At 36.3% G+C, this 24,646-nt stretch overlaps 2 protein-coding genes across 12 annotated transcripts in view; one reads left to right on the top strand and one right to left on the bottom strand.

Moving 5' to 3' along the window:
- LOC114882855 overlaps positions 1-4,446 on the top strand; it is a 129,831-nt gene extending 125,385 nt beyond the window's left edge. For 6 of the 7 annotated variants that reach the window (XR_003790486.2, XR_003790485.2, XR_006830159.1 and 3 more), the window contains one exon: positions 3,471-4,446. Coding sequence is in view for 2 of the 7 variants with exons in the window: in XM_029199963.2 (XP_029055796.1) it covers positions 3,471-3,583 (113 nt within the window). In the remaining 5 variants the exon portion in view is untranslated. Of the gene's footprint in view, positions 1-166; positions 495-3,470 lie in introns of those variants that run through there. The other variant, XR_006830160.1, reaches the window with a different exon arrangement.
- LOC114882851 (hemicentin-2-like) overlaps positions 576-24,646 on the bottom strand; it is a 52,756-nt gene continuing 28,685 nt past the window's right edge. For 3 of the 5 annotated variants that reach the window (XM_029199958.2, XM_029199959.2, XM_029199956.2), the window contains exons 2-9: positions 8,073-8,417; positions 7,214-7,528; positions 6,802-6,953; positions 6,564-6,708; positions 6,003-6,296; positions 5,492-5,881; positions 4,656-4,973; positions 576-2,093 (exon numbers count right to left, since the gene is read on the bottom strand). In XM_029199958.2, coding sequence (XP_029055791.1) covers positions 1,552-2,093; positions 4,656-4,973; positions 5,492-5,881; positions 6,003-6,296; positions 6,564-6,708; positions 6,802-6,953; positions 7,214-7,528; positions 8,073-8,412 — 2,496 coding nt within the window. In that variant the 5' untranslated portion in view covers positions 8,413-8,417 and the 3' untranslated portion in view covers positions 576-1,551. Of the gene's footprint in view, positions 2,094-4,655; positions 4,974-5,491; positions 5,882-6,002; positions 6,297-6,563; positions 6,709-6,801; positions 6,954-7,213; positions 7,529-8,072; positions 8,418-11,860; positions 11,923-24,520; positions 24,558-24,646 lie in introns of those variants that run through there. The other 2 variants (XM_029199960.2, XM_029199957.2) reach the window with 2 other exon arrangements.

Here is a 24,646-nt window from a genome sequence, read left to right as displayed (position 1 = left end):
GTTTATTTTAAACTAAGCCAACTATAAGCCAGAGAATTGTACTATCAGTTGATAAGCTGTAGATAGAGAGGATTGCGGACAGTTTGTTTCGAGGTGGCGTGAAACAAGATTCGCTGGATGAACGTTGTCCTAACGATGTGATTTATCGTTTCCCATCACCTTCTAGACCTCCGCTGCAGCGTCAAACCGTCCACAGACTGAAATCTGTGCAACGGAAATGCGAGCCGGTGTGTACGCGATGTTGGACGTTAAACGAGATATCGTGAGAGATCTGGAGATCTCATGGCTGAGGATAAGCGGCTTACTGAAATATCTGTTGGTCCAACAAATCACTAGCGATGCATTCGAAATCAGTCAACAATATCCCGACCATCGAACAGTTAATGGAAGAGAAACAGTACCTTATCACAATAAAATTAAAATTGAAAGAGAAGGTGAAACTTCTCAAAAGCCTAATTTTGTAAATATTAATATTAAAAATAATTTAAGATAAATTGATGGAAATTGTTTTACTTACCTTTACCACTCTGCTCTACTTATAGACATTTTTAATGATTAAGAAATGATCTAATAAATTATTAAACAACAAGGTTTATTATCCATATATACAAACGTTTACATGCTCATTAAGAGTTTCAACGCGACGTGGTAACGCGTTCGCAAATGAAACACGCACACTCTTACAAGACACCAATTATCCTCATTAAAGAAATAATCGACACGAGACCACAATGAGGCTGGAAGTACGGGAAGATTCTGACAAGGAGACGAACATTTAAGGAAGGAAATTTTATTGTCTATGTACAAACGTCGTAAATCGAGTCGTTCGTGATGATGAATCTGACACTCCTTTACTTATATCTACTTACGATTAATTAGTCCTGGTGAAAAATAAGGTCGAAACTTTGATAGCTCAGCGGGGAAATCTTAAAGATATTTATTGTCTATTTACAAACATCTTTAATTGTGTTTGATGCTTTTGGCATGAATCAATCGCAATTTGACGTGAAAAGGGTGATGTGAGAGACTTTGTCATTTACTTGGAGATTTAATCGAATTCAGCATTGTTCATTTTATTTTTCAAATTTTCTTGGGCTTATGTTTTTTTAAAGAAATATTAATCTAATGAATTATTACTTGAATGATTAGAACACAAGTAATGATTATTTGACTAGTATTACCTACACTTCTCATTAGAGATGTCAGTAATTAATTTCTTCCTTAGCAAATGGAATCAAAAAGTGTTATTTGATTTTATAATAAATCGATTGAAAATTATTATCTATGAAAATGAAATAATTTTGTTTGAAAAAGAAATATGAAGATCACGAAATTTTTTACACAAACCTCGTATAATATTCTCTGGCTGATATTCACTTTAACCAGCCCATGATCAAGGAAAGGGTTTGCCAGGTAGTTCTACTAACAAATCCATTACAAAACATCGCTCCGATTTTATACAACACACCCGCCACAACACAATCCGAAGAGAGCAATGAAGCAAAAAGATTGACCCATCAATTTACGAGTCTCAGTCGAACGAGAAACCGTTTATATACAACTTTCTTGGACTCGAGAACTTCTCGTGTAGATATCGTGGCTACGATGGACCGGAAGTGTGCTGGGCCGCAAAGGGCTCAGACTCTTCTCCGTCTTCTCCGTGTAGCCATTTGGATATACCCAGGAGTTCTTAGTATGTAGCACCGATGATGGCGACGGATAATCAAGCTCCTCCAAACGACCGAAGTCTTTCGTCCTTTCCGGTTTCGTGGTCCCATAATTCGGCTCGAAGATATCCGGTCTCTTGTCCACCTTGTTTGGAATAACATCCGGGTCGTCGTCCCCCGCGTCGACCGGGATCGACCCCTTGATCTTTTCCCTCGATTCTTTACTCACAGGGGTTATCACCACCCTACCCTCTTTGTTCCCGTATTGCACCATTTCCGTGTGCGTTTTCATCGATTGCATCGGATGGCTACGACGATACAAGGTCAGAGTTACACCGACGACCAGGATGCAGACAGCTGTTACACCCCCGGCGAAACAAGCAACCAGAAGGCTATAGTCCGTGCTCTCCTCCGAAGTTTCGCGTCCTGGGGACAGAGGAATACGTGACTCGCGTAAGGGGATCGTTAGAAGGGTTACAAGTTTCAGGTTTAAGGGATGGTCTTGTTACGATGCCGGTAACGAGCTGCCTAACCCCTTGCCTTACGATTTTTGATACCATTCAGCAACCTGTCGCTCCATTAAGGATATACTATTCTATGAATTTCAATTTTCGAACAGTATTTATATTCTCTACCCCTTTTTTTATTTTATTAACCATATTTACCCCTAGGCAAAATTTAATTGAGAAATATATGTAAGAAGGGGTTTGATTTTAACCCTTCGATGCACTGTGTTATAAGTTATAGAAAATTATAGATAACAAGGTTGCAAGACTTTTCTTTTTTTTTTAATTTTGCAATAAAGAGCTAATTAATTAATTTTCTTTCTTGCCTATTCTTTGAATCTGTTTCAAATATTTCCCCAGTTCCACTGAAAGAAATATTTTTCCATTCGATACAACGAAAGTAATTAAAGATTAATTCTTAATAGAAGAAGTTCGTCTTATTGGAATTGCTTTAGGAAAACAGGTACGAGACAAATTTTGTCTTCGTTAGAATGAACATTCGAATGTACAACATCGCTCGTTCGGGAAAAAAAAGCGAAAACGTTTCAGACGTGTCCGGTAAACGAGATTCGCCTTTTACTCTATTTATTGGATCACGAAGGAAACGTAAAGAACTTCCGACAGCAAAGATTAAGAATAGAAGAAGAGACCGGACCACTGACGACGATAGCCAAGCTCTTTGGCATTCAGAAAACGCTTTGGTTCGTTAGCCAACGAACGTTTCGCATGTACACGATTTTCTTTGTGTACGTGGAATCGTTCTCTGTTATGTACATACGTATTCCATGGTAACACACATATCGGGTTAATTTGATTTATGTACGCAGCTACCTTTACTGGCAATTTGTAACCTGAGTAAATAGTTCGGAATGCACTAGTTTCATTTTAAATAAAGTTAGAGAAGGAACGGATAACTCGAATGAAAAAAGGGTTAATTGGAGAATACAATAAAGTACAATTAAGTGCATATATTATAAAATATTAACAAGAAAAATGGTCAAGGAGTATAAAAGAAAAGCGGGGTTTATTGTACAAAAATGTGACGTTGGACTGTGCAGTCTTTGCTTTGAAAAAGTCAAGCGGACGATTAATTTAATTTTCATATTTCCATTGTCTACATTTCACACTCTGTTCCTTTAAAAATTATTCGAAACAAATTCGAAAGAAAAACAAACTTCTCTAGAGAAAATGACGATTCCCTGGGGGATCCAAGAATTCTCAACTTTTAATTTTCTATGTTTCAGAATTCTTCATTTGATTTTAAATTAATTACCTTCTATATGTTTTTAATCGACAGAAGAAATGACAGGGTTGAAGAGAAACCGGTTGGGACAGTTCGAAGAGGTGTGCAAAGGTTGGGGAAGGGTTAAAGGTGGTCCAAGGCATCCCGGTATTATCAGCGCCAGTTGAACGTACACTACTAACAATCCAAGGTGAATCGGTGTTGCGAAGGTGTTCGAATACCGACACAGAGACGCCTAGATAGCAAACGTTCCAACACACACCGAAATCGTCCACGGTCCGACATGAATAAACCATGAGGATGGAAATTAAAGGCGATAAATGCGCCTCGAATGAGACAGCAGCGAAGAAAGAGGACTCGCTCTTTATGGGATTTTAATTCAGGGTCCACGGAAAGGAAAATACGAAGAAACGTATCGTATGGAAGAAGATTGCCAGTGAAAAGAGATCTTGAAATTAACACGAATACGAATATAATTTCACCTCCGAGTACCGAGGAAAATGTTTGCAATCTGACGAATATAAATCCTACTAAAGTAGACCTTTGTTATATTGCCATACGAGCGATTTAATGTTCACACGAATTTTGAAACATTTCAATGTTGCTTTTTCATTATCATATCTCTACGAAGATGATATATTTCTATGTCCCTTCCCTCTCCAAATGAGAGTATTAAAATTTTAGAATTCTGAGATATTAATTACTGGAATTATTAAGTATTGAAATTTGGAAACGCTTCCACAGTCTCGTCCATGGCAATATAACAAGAGTCTACCGTATAATTTAACTGAATTGTGGTATTAATGATTCTCGACATGTTCCCATAATATTTACCAAAACGTCATATCACTGTTATTATTTACCTTGGTCGAACATTCACTGTTAATATTTGGACTGTATAATGATTTTGATGAAAATTCGCCCGAAAAATAGAACAGTGAAATATCTCCGTAAATACAAAATTACGTCGTTTAATGGGAAATACACTGATAGAAAATTAAATCATATATTTGTAGCTATCAAGTCGATATTTTTAAATATATCAGTGATTAGAAATTTACAAATTAAGAATTGAAATTACTGTAAACTTTGTAGAAAAAGAAAATTTTTAATAAAAAATTGCAAATATGAACCGGTGGTTTTATTATTAATTTTGCATCCCGAATTTTTAATATAATTATTAGAGTATGAAAGGGTTAAGATTAATAAGTTAGTGTTATAAATATTTGAAAAACTCACCAGTGGTATACATAGCGACTCCCTTCAGCGTGACTGGTTCAAGGACAACAGGATCACTACGTCCTTTGGCATTGACTGCGTAGAGATGTAGCCTATAGTTACGACCAGGTTCTAATCCAGGAACTTCGAAAACCGGACCAGATGAACTGGATCTCTCTGTGCGGTTCAAGTAGATGATATTGACGTGATTAACGTTCTCCTCGCTATAGACCTCCAGTTCGTAATTAGTCAAGGGCAAACCGCCATCAAATCCCTCCGAGCATTTGACAATCAACCAGTCAGCGTCTCTCGAGTCGGTGGCTTTAAAGTCCTCGTGACCTGTTTCACACGAGTAAATGAAACGTTTAAAGAAGAACGTCGAGATAAAGAGTGAGAACTCTACAGCTCAAAAATGTCCCTACCTACCCTGCTGTAAAGAATTAACATTTACATTTTCAAAAGCATGGAAATGTCTGACATCGGTTGAGTGAGAAATTTATTAAGGTGAAAGCATCTGAGCAAAGGGGGGAAAAAAAGGTTGCCTAAAGCGAGCCCAAAGAGCATCGAGCACCCTAAGCAGCAGGATCTCCATCTCCGGTATCAGCCTCCCCTGTAACGAGAAACCCCAGACCCCTCGAATCGATCCCCAAAGCGTCGCCTAATTTCACGAATTTTCCCGCACGACTGGTCACCTTGTCTTTCCTCGTGTACAGCAGAAAACAGGCTGTTGAACACAATACAGGGCTGTTATCGATCGAATAACCCGTCATTCTCTACGATGGGTCAGCTTAATGGCACAGTTGACACCGTTTAGGTCAGAAGAAGGGTTCAAACAGCGTGGATCAAGTGTTACTTACCCATTCGATACGCATAGGGTCCGGTCGACTGAAGTGCCGTACAATTTTGCAAGGGATACGGTTTCCCGGCCACGATGATCTGAAAAACACACGGCGTCTTTTGCACCCCTATCCGATTTTTAGCCCAACAAGCGACCGTTCCGTAGTCCATGTCGTTCGCCGGAGTGTAATTCAACCTGGACCCGTGCCAGTGGCTAGTGATCAGACTCAGAGGTTTGACATGTGTAAATCTATTGGCAGGCACATTCATCAGCTCCCCGGAATTATTGAAGGTCCAGTGGAAAGTAGTGGGCGGTGGTTTCGATTGTACTCCACATACCAACGAGATCGTCTCGTGCTTTAAAGCACCGACCACTTGAGTAGACGAACCTTCCTTGCAGATCGGTGCATCTGAAAAATGAGACAAGACACGGTTCCGTATGCTGCTCATCGTTTTCCTTTCAATTTCAATTTTAAGGAGATTTTAAAAATAGACGATTGATAAATGGAAAACTCGTCTTTTTGTACTCACATAATACTTCGAGAGTAACAGGCCTACTGATTGATTTCCCTTCGACATTGGCTGCCATACAGGAATATTCACCGGCGGAATTTCTAGTCACGCTTTGCAAAACTAGAGATTGCCCGCTTGGAAGAAAAATTCCAGCAGTCGCATTCTGATGCAACTCTTTGCTGTCTTTGTACCATACCAGCTTGTACGCCTTCGGATTCGCTTGTATGTCGCATTCGAAGTACACGTCGTCCCCCTCATTTATATCGTTCGCTTTTAGACTCGAACCTAGCTTGATTGTCACTATTGGTGCATCTATGAATTATACATGTAATGCAAATGAATAAAAAAATATTTCATTTCTGAAAATTTCGTTTTCTATTATTTGATACTTTTTATTTTTATTTTATTTAATATTTCTCTAAGTATTCTTTTCTAAATTTTATCAAATTCTATAAAGTGAATGGGAGAGATTGTGAGATAAGATTATAATAATTTTTAATTAAGAAACGTTTGTCTCAATTCTGATGAAAATACAATTTAGACAGTTAAGTGGAATAAAAAAGAATTTTCTTCGCTCACAATAAACTAGCAGCCGCCATCTGTCTTCCAGCGCGCTGTCAGGTACAACTGGATTCTCTGCCCGACAAGTCAGATATTTTCCATCGTCCTCCATAGTAGGTACGTAACTTAAAATACTTCTCGTAATGTTCGGACTATCTGCAAACTACGAAGAACTCAGAATCGAAGCTCATACGCGCAGGTCGCAGATTTTCAGGAATTAAATATGATAAGTGAAGATGCAAAATGTTATACTCACATTTCTGGCCATGTGTTTCACCTGGTGGTTTCCCTTCCACCATGTGATCACAGCTTCCGGTCTGGAACCCGAACTGACGCATTCAATTTCGTACGTTCTTAGCGCCGATAAATGTGCTCGCTTGTTTGTGATATTCACTATTAGTGGCTTTACTGGAATTTAATTTAATTTAATTACTAGCAAACCTAGTGACCCAACCTAATTCCAGTAAAATTTGGTAAATACCAAGATTTTCATTTAAATTTTCCTTTCAAAATTTATTTTAATTTAAAATATATTAATTTGAATAATAATTAAAAGGAACAAATTATCAAATGACTTAACTTTTCCTAAAATAATAACTTTCTAACATTCGAAATAACAATTCAAATTTAATTAAATAATAACTATTTATATATCAACAATTACTTACAATTAATATCTAAAACAATCTCAGACGTCAATGCTGGAACAAGATGCGTGTTGTTCGCCTGACAGATTAATTTAGCCCTCAGGAAATCCCTACTTATTTTGCTGATATGAAGACCATTTATCGTGATGCTTCCATGTTCTAGTTTATACGTATCATCCAATATTTTCTCTTCAAAGTGCCACGTAACCTTCGGCGGCGGTGAACCCCCTATTACTTCGCATAGTAAGGACAAGTCGCTGCCCTCATTGAAGGGTTGCAGCATATTAGCCAAAGTTCTACCGACCCCGGTGTAAATCACCGGTTTGTTTGGCGGGACTGTCACAAGGATGAATTTATTAAGATTATACAAAAGAGCATTTGCACTTGCATTTTTCAATTTTTTCTTATCGAATACCATTGGAATATATAGAAAAATGTGAATAATTTTATTTGTCTCAAAATAAAATTCAACCGTTTTACGAAAAACAGATGAATGCATAAGAATTACTACTTGGTGTAGGCGTTTAGTGGAGGAGGAAAGGGTTTCGTCTCCCCGGACGCCTTTGGTTCGGGCCGGAGACCATTAGGTGGCGGCGGGAAGATCGGAGATCAATGTTCTCGCTAGTAGTCGACCGGCATGCTGTTCAAATATACATATAAAAGTCTCGAATTGGGGTATGACAGGTGTCTGGGGCAGAGATTGACGAGTCTGACAGACGATCTCGAAACGAAACGCCTTTCTCTCCCCTCTCCTACATTGGTAAAAATCTATTGCTTATTTATAAAAATGTAAAGAGCATGGAAACACAGTGAAGTTGATGTGATCAATTCTGAAAGGAAAGCAATTAATCCGGATCGATCATTAAAAGGAAACACTCACCTATCACTGTGAGGTTAACCTTGTGATTTCTCGTCGGACTATTTTTGTAATCCATCCTGCATCTATACAGCCCTGCATCGGTTGCTTCCAAAGGATTGATTTCCAATTTCACAGATTCCACGTTCGTCCTCATGGTCGCCCTTTTACCGAACACGTATGGATCTGACCAGAACCTCGCCTGAGCTATCGATCTGCCGCGAGCATCCAAGCTGCATATCGGTTCGCCATCCCTCTTGTCTTTGTACCAAAAAACCATGCTCACCGCCTCGCTTTTTCTCAATGGATCAATGTTGCAAGGTATTACAGCTTTCAAGCCAACCACAGCCGACACGTTTGACATCGGGACTGCAAAATACAACAAAATAATATTATTGTATAACAATTCAAATTTGTCCTTAAAAAAGGATATTAAAGAAATGTAAAGTATTCTTATACCAGAAGTTGTAAAAATGCAAAATATAATATTCAGATATGTTAGGCAATCATTTTTCATTAACCCTTCAATGATAGTGTAATTATTATAAATTTTTGAAGAAGATTATATAAATTTTCGTCGGTCCTTATGATCCCTATAATTCAAAGGGGAGATAATTTTATTTTTACATTGTTAAAAAAATCTCAATAAGTGAAGTTTCCACCACTGTCTGTATTTGACCGCGGAAGACAAACCAACGGAGGTTCGAACGCCATAGATTTTCTTCCTAATTCTACTTCCAAACAAGGGAAGGCTGGTGAATCTGAGATCCCGGGTACCGCAACGTCCGATCCCGTATATTTTCTTGCCGCAACCGCAAATTTCTAGTTTTAGTCGGTAGCCAACCGAAAGCCGAGTTACTGCAAATTGGCCAAAGCTCGGTCCGACCAGGTTGAGGTGCATTACGGACGCCGGAAACAAAAGTTCGTAGCGCACCAGCGCGGGTGTATGATCAACGACCGCATGGATAGATATACAGCAACGGCGGAGGGTAGAAGCCAATTAATTGATCTACTTGCCGATTTATAACCTCGGCTCAGGGCGTTTGCGACTTTCTTGGCTTTCATAACCTCCTCATCAATCGTGCTCCTATCTAACTCCCCCTCACCCCTCCCTGTGAAATAGCGCAGCGCTAACCTCGTTACCTTTTTCACCGTCAACCTTAGGATACAACAAGACCCCGGGAAATTGCTGTTCGTTCCTTGACTCGAAGATTAATCACGCGCGACCTATCGATTCCCTGCATGAATGTCCAGCGTTTTTCCGTTCGCATTCCTCTCACGAACTGAACGGGGTCGAAACGTTTGAAACGAGAACGAGCCGAAAGGCTGGATAAGAGGAAATCAGGTAGAACGTCGTTTGTGGGGTTTCAATAGGAATTATTGGATTTTGATACACGCACTTTGGGTAAGTGGGCCGTGTAACGACAAGCAATTGCGTTCGATGAAATTCATAGTAACTAGGAACATCGATAATTAATGTGAATTGAAAAAATCGAAGAAGTAATAAATTGGGAATATAAGTTCTTTTTATAAAATTCAGGGTATCTTTTTTTATTAGAAAAGGATTTTCACTTTTGTAAGAGAAGATAAGTTAGATTAGTATATCTACCCAAAAGAAGCCTACATTGCACCTAACTGCACATATTCTTTTATTCGTGGCGGTGTACGATTTTCTTTTTATTTTCAAAACTTAAAGAAGTAACAATAGCTCAACAAACTTAGCATGGACACTCTGTACATTGCTCTTTCGTTTCTCTCTTTTACAAACACAACTGTTATAATAGTATTCAAAAGTTTAAAAATAGATTCCACAGCATCATAAACAGTGTTTGTATTGTACTGCTCTACTTTTTTAATGTACTTGATCGTAGGAGCGTTGATACTGTAAAAGGATAAAAAGAGAAGAGGAACCAAGTTTTAATTAAATACTCAGATAATTGATTCCTCGATCAACAGACCATGCCGCATCATTATTACCACTTGGTATACCTTTCGATTTCGACCTGGCTTGATTAAGTACGAACCAATTATTTTAGACTTTGAGATTGATCCAAAGAAGGATAACAAAGGGATAAACAATACAATGATAAATTCATGGTTTATGTATTCGAGGCTTAAGAAAATTATTTGTGGATAAAGTTAGCGAATGAAATGTAATAAATTTCAACACAAATCTTTAAACAGGAAACAAGAAATACCCTAAAGAGTATGAAATCAACTTGGATAGAAGAGCAATAATTGTAATATTTAATTTTAAAAGAAATGTATTTACTTTTCAATAAAAATATGCAAAATATTAATTTATCTTCATTGAAAATTTATGTGCTCCAACTAAGTACATAAATCCAGACTGAAAATATTATGGAATTTAAAATTTTATTCTGATAATAAATATTTTCTATACAATTAATTTGCATATAAGAATATATGGAACACATTGTTTGGTTAAAATCCCAATTCTTTACGTCTCAGTAAATACCATCTTATTTCATGTTTTATTCCCGAGAAAGAAATTCCCGCGAGCACAAGCTGAATGATAAGAATTTCACGAAAATTCACCAGCCACGGGAATACGTCGTATTGTGAGATGTGCTTCAGAGCTCATCAAATTTACGGGCGATAGAACGTTTTAGGTAACGCGTCTATCGTACAAGCTCTCTGATGCGAATTTATACGGAAAACACCACCGGTAATCAAAAGTCCTTTTATATAAAACCCTCGAATTTTCCTTTATAAAAGCCCATTAATAGATATTATATTAGATGTGAGAAGAAATTTACATTCAACCCTTATTTGGGCAATGGACTTATTAATTTATAATTTCAAAAATTGTAACCTTTGGTGCAAGATTGAATTAAGATTTCTAGGGCCCGGATCTGTCAAATCTTTGAGAGCCCCCTTGGTTAAAAAATTAAAATTTATTCTAAATAAAATTAAATAAAAGGGCCGACAGTAAAATAATTTTCATGGGAAATGAGGTAAATGGTTGTAGTCCCCCTTAGATCTCCCTTTGATCCAACACTGCTTTGGCATCTATGATTATTTCGCCAAGTTTGGAGGAAATCGATGATCGAAAGGTCAGAAGGTTGCCTTGTAAGTCAAATAAACGCGGTAGATTCGGTATCTTGCCGTTGAATTATCGGCATAGTAGATGTACGCGCAAACAACGCACGGTCGAACGTTTACGAATTTGACATGCGTATTTGGGCGAGTATCAACGTTTGCTTGGCGGAGTTGTGTAGATCCGATCTCAGCCCGGGACACGTATCCTGTACACGCCGATCCCGCAGTAATTATTCAAAGCAAACGTGAGTTCATGTCGCGGACCGGTAATGCATCGCATTACTAGTTTCCTTGTATGTGCAAGTTCACGCAAACACGCACGTATAATACACACCGATGGATACGAGATATCACGGATCGCGGACACTTCGATAGATGTGATCTTATTCAATTCAATAGGGCTTCGATCCGATACATTTGTTATCGATAGATAGTAACATATTTACTTTTCCATCCGCGAAGCCAATGATTTCAAAACCCAAGTCAAAGCTAACGTCGTGAATTTGCTTGAAAAACCGTAAATGTAACGCGATAGCGGGTATTCATATTCTGTAAACGGGTTCGAGATATACGAATATTATCAGTGGTTAAATTCTATGCCTCAGGTAACTCTATACGTAAAGTTGAAAGGATAAGATCGCTATACGATAAGTACACAAGAAAGGTATTCATACTTATATATCATTATACAAGGTAACTGTAGGCTTAGAGAATATAAATTATTAAAATATTTAAATAATATTGTATACTCATGGAGACATCGCCGGATTAAGGGGTGATCTAAAGGGGTCCTCTTATAAGCCTTTCTTGGTTGCCTTCTTTTCCTACAAGTAAATAGTATTTAATTTTATTTAGAGCGAATTTCAATTTTTGAAATTTATTAACCAACGAGTCCTCCAAGGTTTGATAGACCTGAGAATAAAATAAAATAAACCACCCCAAAACGAATGCCCTATTCAATAAAACATTTAATCAAGGGTACTATATTGTAAGGTAGTATTATTCAGAAGGTGAAAAGCTAAATGGAAGAAAAACAGTTGGATGCATCAGGCCGATAACGAGCAGTTATCACGATGCCACGTACTCGTGAGAATTCTCGTAAACACGTCCGCGGTTGAAACGGAACTACCCTGTAACCGAGAACGACGCGTTCGTTCCAACGATTGTTATCGTTTGCCAGTCTAAACCTGGTACGACACGGCGCCGCTTTCGCCGAGACTTTGTTGCGCAAACAACGGCATCCGTGCAAACGTAGTAACAACCCTTCCCCGACGACACCCGGTGAAAAACAACGTTGGCCCTCCGCAAAACCGTCGCGTCGACAAACACACGTCGCGCTGGAAAATCGTACAACCCCGACCGAGAACTTGCGACAGAAGCTGCAAGTAGCGAAGACAAACAGCCCAGGGTGGTCGCAGTGCAACGACGATGGCTCACAGACTTTTGTTTCGTGCGTGTGCTCGTGGTTTGATCAAAGCTCTCAATTGTGCAGGGAAACGAACTTCTGGGTAAACGAGAACGGATAGTTTGAACACTTAAACTGTATCGCAACTATTCCTTATACAAGTAACGGATTAAAATTTCTTGGATCTGAGATGTCGGGGTTCCGATAAATTTCATACAAAATTTCAAAATTTATTTTAAATAAAATTAAATAGCAAAAAGGTGGGGCGATGGTGAAGAAAGACATTTTTAGTAGAATTGTTTCGCGCCATTTTGAACGTCCCCTTTATGATATCTGATAGTGTACATATGTACACCTTTTTAAAATGCTCGTATGCTTTCTATTTTCTTACGATAAAGAGAAACTTAAAGTAAGAAGGATAATGTTCTCCGAGAAGCTTTCAAATAAATTTTGTTTGAGAAGAGGCACATGTTATTTTCTATGTAACCTACATTTCTAAATGGGTTGCATTTGGAAATGCAGCCTTCACGGCACACTTTCTGAAAAACTTTTAACATGTATACGATATAAAACTGAGTTAAAGAAGCACATTCATTTCGTATAATGGATTTCAAATATAAATCGTTAAGAATTAAACTACATGAAAAATGAATTTTGCAGAAATTTATGAATACTTGTTCTATATGGTGGAGAAAATAATATGATTTTTAATTATTAAATAATTAATTCTGCGACATGACCATTTTTCCTGGGGAAAATTTTAAATAAAAATGCGGGAATTCTTAAGAATATTAATATTAAAATAAAGGAATAAAGAATTCAAAGTTTGGAGTAATTTTATGTGTAATGGCTTAATTTTTCTGAAACACAAGTGTTCATTTACACTTGTGATGAATGGCGGACAGCATATTTAGAATAAACTGCAGGAAAATATAAATTCTGGAAGAGAATTTCCGAGAAACACTCTGCTTGACGTAATAATGTACCTGCTCTGCAAAAATTTTAAAATGGTGCAAAACTAATTACAATTTTTGAAAAAAGTTCATTTTCTTTATCAGACAGTCAAGGGTTAAAATTAGTACAATTGTAACTGAAATCTAATAAATTTTATAATCCAGAAAATGATATAAAATTTAGAATAAGAAAATAATATGCAGCATAAAATGAAACTTAAATTATCACTATCTCGTCTTAAAATTGGGTTACCTCCTAATATCCATATTTCACATCATCAAAATTTTATCTTTAATTTCTCGCCTATTACAATATACATATATTCATGAATTTTTCAGCAATTTATCAACAGTTTCAGTGAAACTACACAGCTATACCGTGGAAGCTTCAATCGTTTGGAACTGCTCTCAGGTTTAAAAGGAATATCGAATAATGGTAAAACCGACTCCCCGTTTCAAACCTGTAAAATTTCAGGGTGATTTCCACGAAGATATAAAAGGAGTCGATGCTTGAAAGGGACCCGCGCGGCAAAGTGCGCGAACGAATAACCGAAGCGAGCGCTAGCAAGATCTTTTCGATGCGAGTAAAGGAAATATACGAGCGAGAGATTCTAAAAAAAAGGGGGTAGAAATCGTCAGCCCCCTCTCCAACATATGACACATTTTTCCTAAAGCTACGTTTCGTGCAATTCTACAAATACAATTGAATTTTAAGGTACTTATTTAAATTTGCAAAAGAAAATTTTCATTTTCTATTAATTTTCTATTATTTTCAGCTTTTATTTCTATCATGTAGAAGATACTTGAAGTAATATCTCCACTCGGTAGGAGGCTTTGGGAGAGGGCGAGATTGGGCTACCACCTAGGGTGACAGACACCCAAGGATGCTTTAAATTTAATTTCTAAAAACTTGTAATATAAAATGCACCATCTTCGAAATGGAAAATTTTTAATGTTCATATGCTATTACGAGCAATTTCATTCACCCATGTTACAATTTCTATTGATTCAATTGATTAAAAAAAACTGAGTAGCTTCGTAAAAATTTACAGGGATTGATGGGGTGAAATAAAACCTTTTCGCTCCCAGTGGAATGATTGCTTTTCAATGATATCGCTTATAAATAATAATAACACTGCACCGAGAGGATAGTATACGATATCAGAAAAGCATAAATGAACAAATACGAACGGAGAATGTTTCCCTTAAATCAAGTATTGAATTTTAGTGGTGGAGTTTTATTTAGTTTCTTTCCAAACATGGTAAAAGTACAAATGGTGGATCGCTTTTAACTCGATATTTTTATATTGTTACTCTCGTCTGTGTTTTTACAAATATCATAATATTTTCTTTGATTAAAGAGAAGAAAAATTAATTCTATTTTAGAAAGTTTAGTATAGTATTTCATAAAAGTTTTGAAAAAGCAAAGGCAAGAATTTATTTTAAGATTTTGTTAAAAATAAAATGAAATTTTTGCAAACACTCAAATGTAATATGTAAACAAAATAAATGCAATAAATTTGTGAAAATATAAAAAGAAATATAATGTCCAAATTAATTATCCTGTACTGTAAGTAAAGAAAGTTTGTAAAATGGAAAGTATTTGTGACAGGGTAATTTGGGTATAATATCATATAAAACGACGCTACTTATAACGTTCAGATTTAAGAGGTAGAATTTAATTAAGTTTAGTGAATAACGCGAGAACAATTTCGTCCAAATTAATTGAAATTCTTCGCGAGCATTATAGAAGGATACTGTACGGAAGTAGAACGTGTTATATCTTCGAATAGTTTGAAATATGAAGGAAACTTGTGAAGTACGGTTAAACAATATTTAACGTTTCAACTTTTAATATTAAAACCACTGCCATGATATTATAATTAATTTTCAAATTTAAACTTCCATCGGTGGTTTTGGCTAAAACTATTAATACGTTTTGGAGACTATAAGTTAAACTTCAGAATTAAAAATAAAAATCTAACAGAAATTCAAAATAAATCCTATTGGTCTTCATGGGAGATCCATGAGGAGTTCAAAGAAGAAAAGAATAGAGAGAACCCCGATTCCATTTTCTAAATTTTACATTATTCTTCCATTATATGAAACTGTTTCGTTTAAAAATTCTATATTTAAATTTAGATGTATATTTTTATACGTGTTGTGTAAGTTTGGGTATCGATTGACCCGAACTCCGCTGTTGAAGGGTTAAGTGAAATTACTTGCATGTAAATAACGGTATTCCATTTGTCGAGGATAAGCTGGCGTGTTCCCATTTATAGCCATAAGAGATGATGTAAGGAGCTCAAATTGTCAATTTGAGCCATAAGGTCTCCTTATTTCGACACGTTACACGTAACATGTTGCTGGTATTTGTGCACGTTTCCCTAATGTAATAGCCATACTACTTACGATACATGAAACCATATTTGTCTGCGCATATGCTACCTTTATCGTAAGGCGCGCCAATGCTCGAGTATACTACTGGAATATGCGTCCATTCACTGGATCGGATAACGGAGACAGTGTAGCGTACCGATGATAACAGCGGAGTAACAGACGTCATAAGAGAATAAGAAATAAGGGAAAAGAGATGGAATAAGAGAAGAAAAATTGCAGAAAAAGAACAAAAGTGTAACGAGAAAGACAAAGAAAGAAAAATTGGAAAAACTTTGAAGATATAAAAAGAAAAATTGATGCTCGAAACGGATGAAGAAACAGTGGAAGAGAAAAGAATTTTTAAATTATCAAAATTAAACGTTCACGATTATTCATGCCATGTTTTTAAATATTGCATTCTAAATAAATTGACAAAATAAGTAGCAAATAAGTTCTTAAATAAAAGAAGCCAGTATCTTGTTAGGTAACATAAGGGGTAACTTTTCCAAGGGTTCAAATTTCTTTTGAAATGTAAGGTTTCCTTTTCACAATGGACATTGTGACAAAGAAGCACACGGTAGATCATTGTTTCGAAGATTTCGCAGGTCGGTGGTTTGGGCAGCCGTTTCATCGAAGAAAATCACGCTCGTTCTTTAGAATTGATGCCGGCAATGTTTCTTCCCGAACGTTCGAGGCCAAGAAGCGTATAAAAGTCCGAACGTTATAGGAAGTCGATGGCTAGGTGGCTGACCACCAGAATGAATCCGGATTTGAGAGATAAAATGAAGAAAAGAATTCCCTTCCCAATCTACCATTTATTTCATATTGCGACTCATACCTTATCCTTATCTCTCATTGCAACAAACTTTTATTATCTTTGTTGTTAGTTAAATCGAAGTGAATTTATTATGCCCTGATCAATTTTATGAAATAAATTATTTATTAACATGGACATAACTGTGCATGAGTTGAGAAAATTTCCAAATACCTCGGAGTGCTTATTCGCTGGTGGCTAATTCAACTGAGCTAATGGGTTCGTTCGTTGCAAGTGAGGTATTGCATGCAGCCAAGGCGTGATGCACGAGGCTCGTAGCCATAAGAAATGCTAGCATGTAACGATATTAAGAGTATTGTACAAGGTGGGGTACGTATTTGTCGGACCATACATGTTAGGTTTAATGATCGTCCTTGCGGTCCTTAATCGACAATTCCCTGTTGAAATTACTTATACATTCCACGCGATTCTGACGGCAATGTTTTTGTTCTTTCATTGTCGTGATAGAACTTCTATTATGGCGAAATTTCGCCATGCTTTTCTCGAAGGGATGGTTAGTTATTAACTTTCAAGAAATTGGAATCTGTAAAGAACATCATAGGCAAGAAATTATTTGAAAACATTGTACAATTTGTAATAAAAATATTAATTCAAGATATAATAATAGAAAATTGTTCTGTGATGTAAAGAGAGTTACAAAGCAGAAGAGAAAAGATGAAAGGAAAACGATGACGATGAAAGGGGGTAGTGTTAGGAAGCATGTCGAAGAAAATGAGAGGATAATAGAAAAGAAAATCGGTATTAATATGCAGCAAATTGGAATTCTTTACGAGATGAGCTTTTAAAGAATAAGGGTAGATTTTTTGAAAATGAAAAGAGCTTTCTACGTACAGTTTTTGAATATGCAACGTTTTATGCTCTATATTAGAGGTTCTCAACTAGGAGTTTTATTAGTGGTTCCATTATTGTGTGCTTCGTATTTAAGCCGTTTATCGTTGAACCGTGATCGGATCTCGAGAACGGATCGAAAGGGCACGATTGCCAAGGAAGCGTATCAAGCGTGACCCGATAAACCTGATTTAGGTCACTCGGTTTCCTCCATCTTTCGCCTTCCTTTCCGAACCGACTTATTTTCCTTTCGATTCCTACCCTTCGTCTTGTCTACAACCGCTATCCATCCTTTCGCCCTGTTTTCTCTTCGTCGTCAGGAACAGTGCGAAAGGGGAAAGACCCAGAATTCAATACCAGACTGATTGGTCTGTGCAATTGTCCGTTCGTCGCCGATTGTCTCCGGACCATGGTTGCTAAAGAAATCCGGCAAAGAGGAACGTTAAAGGGCGCGTTTCTTAAAAGGAAAGAACGATGAAAGGAGAAGGCTACGTTCTTACGTTTTATCCGCAGACGGATTCATTTCAGAGTTTCTGACGGCTGGATTTTTAAGGGCAAGAAACTCAGCGATGGGTTGAAAAAATTAATTACATTTTAATTTTATAGCTTACAATAGACCGGTGTTGTAATAAACACCTAGACCCTCGAAAATAGGAATTGGCCCCCTCACCATTCTAAGATTCTAAGATTTAAAAAATTCCCAAAATTACTCGGAATGTCGGTAATATTGCTCACTCGGAAGTCGACGCGCGCCCGTAAGAAAACAATGGGAAGGATGGAAAATAAGGCTATAAATGCAAAGCAATAATGACGCTCAGCTGGGACTTCCTCTCGAAGCAACGTCGCGAAGGGCGTTTACCGGTTGAAAGACTTTTTGCATTTCATCTTTTGCTGCGATTCCTGAGCTTTTTGTCTGTAAACGCTGTTCTATATTTCCCGTGCTACGATCCGCATTGCATTTTTCTATTCTGTCGACGAAAAGCTTAGGATACCATGATTTTCTTTTGTTAAAAAGCACTTTATATCTATCTTCGAATATGTACTCGAATATGCAACATTTTATACTCAATGGCAGCGAACTATAAAATTGATAGTTAATTGTAATAATTTTTTTATTTTGTTCCCCTGTCATTGTCGAGACTATTAGGAAATTAGGACAAAATGGGAGGAAGTAAATTTAAGTTACCGATAGTAGAATGGAGCATGGATGCTGTGCAAAGCTGTAGAATGTAGACACTGATATCTACTTTATCGTAAAACGAATTGGATCGTGAAACGAAACGGATTGGGTTTGAGGAAGGGGCGTTGAAGTTGAGTTTAGCTTTCGGTTGCTTCCTGTAAAAATGGGATAAGTAGAAAGTAGATTAAGAACGAGGAGAAACCGTGTTTCACGGTTTGTTGCAGCCTCGATGGCGGAATAAGAAGGAAATGAAGAGTTCTCGATGCGTTCGACTTCCGAGATCCTCTTTGTCAAGTAATCCCCTTATTCTCTCACTGTTTTTTCTAATTTCACAATTCCCAAATTCTCAAATTTTCAAAATCTCAAGATTCTAAAGTTTCAGAATTTTTTCAAATATCAAATTTTTACAATCAAAGTGCTCTACTAAAAAGTATTATTTTTTGTAACTACCCATTTTATATTTTGCTGCCATTGATATCCACGCGTGTTGAATAATGTTCAATGATTTATTTGAACGTTCGGTGTTTAGCTCGATAGAATTTCACGGCAGCGTGTTTGTCACGTGGCTATAATTTCGAGTATGGTAAAGAGAGTAAAGAGATTTGCATATAAAACAAGCAATTTACTTCGTAATGATGGGGTAGAGGTGGGAGATGGAGTCATTACTCCTGCTTTGAAGGATAATGGAATAAAGCGACCGCCTTGTGTCCGTTTTACATCGTTATACCAGTTATCAGGGGTTTGGCTTTGATTATATAGCGAAAACAGAGAGCAATTTTGACGGTGGTCCTATTAAACATTCAGGATAATGGATGGATTCGGCACCAACGACGTGTCGCTTTCGATATTTAATTTCATCTCGTGACACTCGAACGACTAACTGGATACCGATAATCCTCTTTTCTTCCTACCAGCGATTTAGACCCCACACGTTTAGAATCGAAACACGCTAAATCCAAATGGATCTGATGCGCTTCTACGGGAATTATAACCGATAGACAATCGATAGATTGGTGTAAAACGATAACAGTACACTCCTGTCGGAAATTTCTTATTGATTTCTATTCAATAGGGTTGAAAGCGATGAATGTAATCCGATGGAGTTAAAGTATTAGATTAAGAAAATAAGGTTCTAATTCCAATAAAATGGTATTAGATTTTTAATTTCTAATTTCAAATGTCTAATGACTAATTTCTAACATGTAATTTCTAATTTCTAATTATAAATCTGGAATAATCAACTTTAAATTTCAATGCTTCATTTCAATCAGTTAAATATTTTAAAAAGTTAGTTTACCCTCGTGCTTCGCGTTAGGTTCGTATTGAATTTTCCTTGATGTTTAATCATCTGTGCACGCTAAGGATAGCCACAATTGTCAGGGCGAGGGAACTTTAGGCGGTAGCCATTTGGGTTTTAAAGTTTGGGGAGAGAATATTCGCCGACCGCCTGGGCAGCTTAATGGTTAGACCAGTCGGCCGGCAAGCGGAAGTTCCGGCTTCGAATCCCGATTCAGCAATCCGATCGGCCGAATATATTTTTCTCTCTACATCTTATTATTGGTAACATCTGCAATGCAGGTCGAACGAAAAAGGATGGTCGAAAATAATATTTCAAAATTTCAATTATATCTAACATAGACCCAAGGAGGACAGTCAAATTAATCAGTGCACGTTTAATTTCATTTTTTAATAAACGGTTTCATGTATTCTCACTGTACACAGAGTGAAGTGATTACCTGAAGTAGCCGGTAGCTTGAGATTTCTAAAAGTACCACGAACAGGTGGGTTGCTTTTTAAAATACCTGGTGTATGGAAAGCACTGAAACTCGAGATCGTACTCTATAGTCCATCTAAATCCATTACTGACTAAACCCGACCACTATCCGTTACCAAGATCGATCGTTGCCGACTCGTGTGAATCTACATTTTATTTTATTTTCACAGCGAAAAGAAACTACTCAACTGATGGACAGTCAAATGCAGTATCAAAGACTTAACCACTCAACGAGAGCCCAATGAATTAACTCATCTAATATCTAATACGTAAAAATATCATGAATGGTATTTGAGGACATTTTACAGAATTTATAAAATTCTCCATTGTAGATATTTCTGGTATTTCCGGTTTGTCTCATCCGGTTTCATAAGCTGAACCCTTCGGTCTATATATATTCCTGGATAATGTCGATTTATATATAACGTTCGTTAATGTATAAAAGATTCTTATAATAATTTTCAATATTTTATTTATAGAAAGCATAGTTCCTCTAAATCAGAAGCCTGATTGAAATATTTATTGTACCTAAAGAAATATTCGTTTCCAAAAAAGGATACACAGGTTGAAGCAGAAAAAATGAACTGGATACGAAGCAATCACCGGGAAACGCGTTTCATAAATCACGTAATGGCGGTCGTCGACACCATTTGTACATCCAACGAATTTCGCGAATCGAATAATCTAACACGGTCGCGGGTCGAAAAATCACGCGACGTGTTCTGCAAAATACGCTTTCTAGCCCGCGTGACAAAATTGCAAAGGAATTCCGCCTTCGAAATAAAACATGCGCGCGAAACATTTAAAACAACCACTTTGATGTATGTCGATGTTACTACTTCTGACAAAGAAAATAGGTTAAACAGAAATTACATGGTTTTCGTTGAAGATGAATAAAGTCGGCTTGAATGAGGGCTTTTGAAGCGTACGAGCTTCATAAATCTGAAAATCACGTTTATCCTATTTAGTGACGAGATGTATGTTTTTGTAGGATCTCGTTGAATACGTGATAAGCTTCTGATATCAAAACCCTTTTGACTATTTTGAAAAATAATATATCAGAAAAAAGAAAAGAAAATGAGTTAATTTTAATTAATTACTTTAAATAAAATTATATTTAAGAGTAATGAAACAGTAATGAAATTACTGTTATTCCTACTAAATGATTAAAAAGAAAAGAAAAGAATTATAATATATTTTAAATAAAAAATAATTTTTCAAATCCTCTGAATTTGTTATAAATAATTTTACTCGATCCAATGTATACCTTTTATCTCCTTAAAACCCTATATGTTTGATTTAGTTTATTTTTCTCTAAAGATAATAATATTAAGGTAAATCAAGGTGGTAATTTCAAGTGTCTCGTCCAGTATATCTACGGGCCTGAATACATACGGTACGAGCAGTTTCCGGTTATCTGGAGTCACCGATCGTTACTCTGCTGTCTCGTGGAGGACACTGAAACCTACTTTTTTTTCTCCTGTTTCTCTTTCCATTTGCCTCGTAACTTGTGGTGCGACGTATACGCGGATGATATCCCGAGGGGTATGTCTTCCCTTTCTGTATTTCTCTTGGGGTGCTGTCGTAGCGAGCGCATAATTGTAGTTTCTCTTCGCCTCGAATCAAGAAACGTTAATACCGTATGCTCGAAACTTTCTTTAAAATGCGTTTTAACTGCTTTACCACAATTTTTACTTTCTCTTTGGTAAATCCTATTTACTCTATTAAACAGAACCGCATTTTGCGTTTTTCGAACCTTAGGCATTTGCAGCACCGGATTAAGGGGAAGTTCAAAAAGGGCAACAGCCTTAGGCCCCACTTTCCAAGGGACCACCTTCTAAACCTTCCATTTATTGCACTATATCAAAAAATATTGAACGAAATTTTTTTACTGTTGCCCTTTTCCTATTTGAATAAATTTTATTTAATTTTATTTTGAATTAATTTTAAGATTTGATAGCCCCTGGGCTCCAGAAATAATTGGGTCCTGGATATGTACCGCTTTGGGTCTATATGACCCAGAAATTTTGAAGTGTTTGTAAATGAGGTGGTAGCAATGTAGGTCACCACAATTTTCAACTCTGTACAGTAGTGATAGCTATGAAAACTTTTGTAAAGTACTTGTAATGTTTACAACATTTCCAAACAACTACTAGTAATTTTGGTTAGAGTTCTCCTACGTAATTAATGCCCGTTGTTAGAGGTACAGTGAAAAGTTCGGACGTATACGCCTCCATTCAACAATGATTTACAACTACTCATTCAGCGATTATCAAAGAAGCGAAAGGAATAGATTATTTTGTAATAATTACACTTTTAAGAAATTGATGATAATTTAAATGATAAACTAAATGAATAAACTAAATTTTGCTTCCAACTATTACTGGCCTATATTATTACTTCAATAATTAACGATTCTTGATTTTCCTACATTTATTTTTTAAAGCTATTTTAAAATTTTGTAAGTTAAAAATTTAAAATTTACATCCCCCAAATGTAAAGTATGAGTCGCATAAAGCATTGCAGGCTGTTTCCTTTTAAAGTAATAGGGATAGTGACAAATTTTTTTTTACGTTATGAATGCAAGAGGGTCTTTCATGCAATATGTAAGATACTACTATCGCTTCCCCGAGAGGCACGAGATGGGTCACGTTTCCATTTTTTTAAATAGAACGGCACTTCAATTTTTGCATTTTTTGAAACCTTATTAAAATGCCAACGAGCATTTCTTTGATATATTTTTTCATATTTTTTAGACTTAAAGAAATGTACATAGTCAAAGATATGTTTCATCCAAAGTAGTATGAAATTGACTGAAAGTGAAATGAACCTAATCTAACGTAACTGAAATCAACCTAATCCATTTTTAATAATTAAATAAATAAACTAAATGGAAGATTTTTCCCACCCTTTAGAAACCTTGCAAAATTTTACAACCTTTCCTGTGTGTTGAAAAGCATGGAAATTTTTAGATTTTGATATTTTATCTCATTCAACATACATTAAATATTAAAACCATTTTTTCAACGAACGTTGCACCATGCGAACATTGTCCCATGGGCAATCCTTTTCCGCGCATTCGTCGTTATACTTCCGGTATGGTTTGTACTCGCAGCTCTCTTTATTCCTAATCAAGAAACGCCTGTACAGTGTAGCGTTCATGTTCTATGAACTTCCTTCATCCACGGTGGAAAACTTCGGAAGCGGAAGCAATTAAGAGATATAAAGACCGCTGGAATTGAAATTATTTCGAAAGGATGCATTTAAAGTTAACTGCAACGATGCAGCTAGCTGGTTAATGATGGTACCACGTTTTTGGAAAATTGTAAGAATTTTAATGGTGTAAATAAATGTTTTTTGTTATAATAATAAAACTTGTTAATATCCCTTAAATACTTCTCTAAAATAAGGACTATTAATAATTTGAAATTATAAAAAAAATATAAATTTCCCATATTTTTTGTTATTCTATTAAAAGTAGTCAAAGGTAGAACTTTTTGAAAACCTATTTATATTGGAAAGTTTAGTATTCAAAGACACACAAGTTTTATATTAAAAACTTTTTTCTTTACAAAGAACCATTTCAGGGATATTCGAACAAATATGGTTTCCAACCCCAACTTCAAGGTCTGTTTTTACCCCTGAAAGTGAATGATGACTGATAAAGAAAACATATATTGAATACCTTTTCAAATACTACATCATACTAAAATTTCACCAAAACTGACACGTGTCAACTTCGTAACACCTTTTTTCTACAAACCTAACAGACAATCGGCGTATGCACAATTTCACAGAAATTTTCAGCTTCATTTCTCTAAGTGTTATATTATTGACAAATAAAATTTTTAAAAAACTACCCAACATTTTTGAAAGAATAATACTGATAATATGGAACGTTATCTTTTTATTTCAAAAATACAACGTCTCATGCATTTAGTTCCTAATTGCAAAATTTATTTAGTAATAATAATATGATATTCATTTATTTAATTACCTCCGGAATGATAAACTAAAGATTGTGGTGATATTACTCGTAATTAAATCATGCTTACCCCAAAAAAATGATTACCCGGCTTCCCATCCTTCCCCCTAGGCAGCCGCGCGAAGAATGACATTGCAGCGAGAGGCCCCGTCATGCAGGCTGCACCCCCCACCACTTGCGTATAAACGTTTACGCG

This window comes from Osmia bicornis, chromosome 15 (assembly GCF_907164935.1).
Source record: "Osmia bicornis bicornis chromosome 15, iOsmBic2.1, whole genome shotgun sequence".
In the NCBI taxonomy this organism is placed as follows: domain Eukaryota; kingdom Metazoa; phylum Arthropoda; class Insecta; order Hymenoptera; family Megachilidae; genus Osmia; species Osmia bicornis.
The sequence above is the reverse complement of the archived record's forward strand: the minus strand, read 5'-3'. Positions and strand labels throughout refer to the sequence as shown.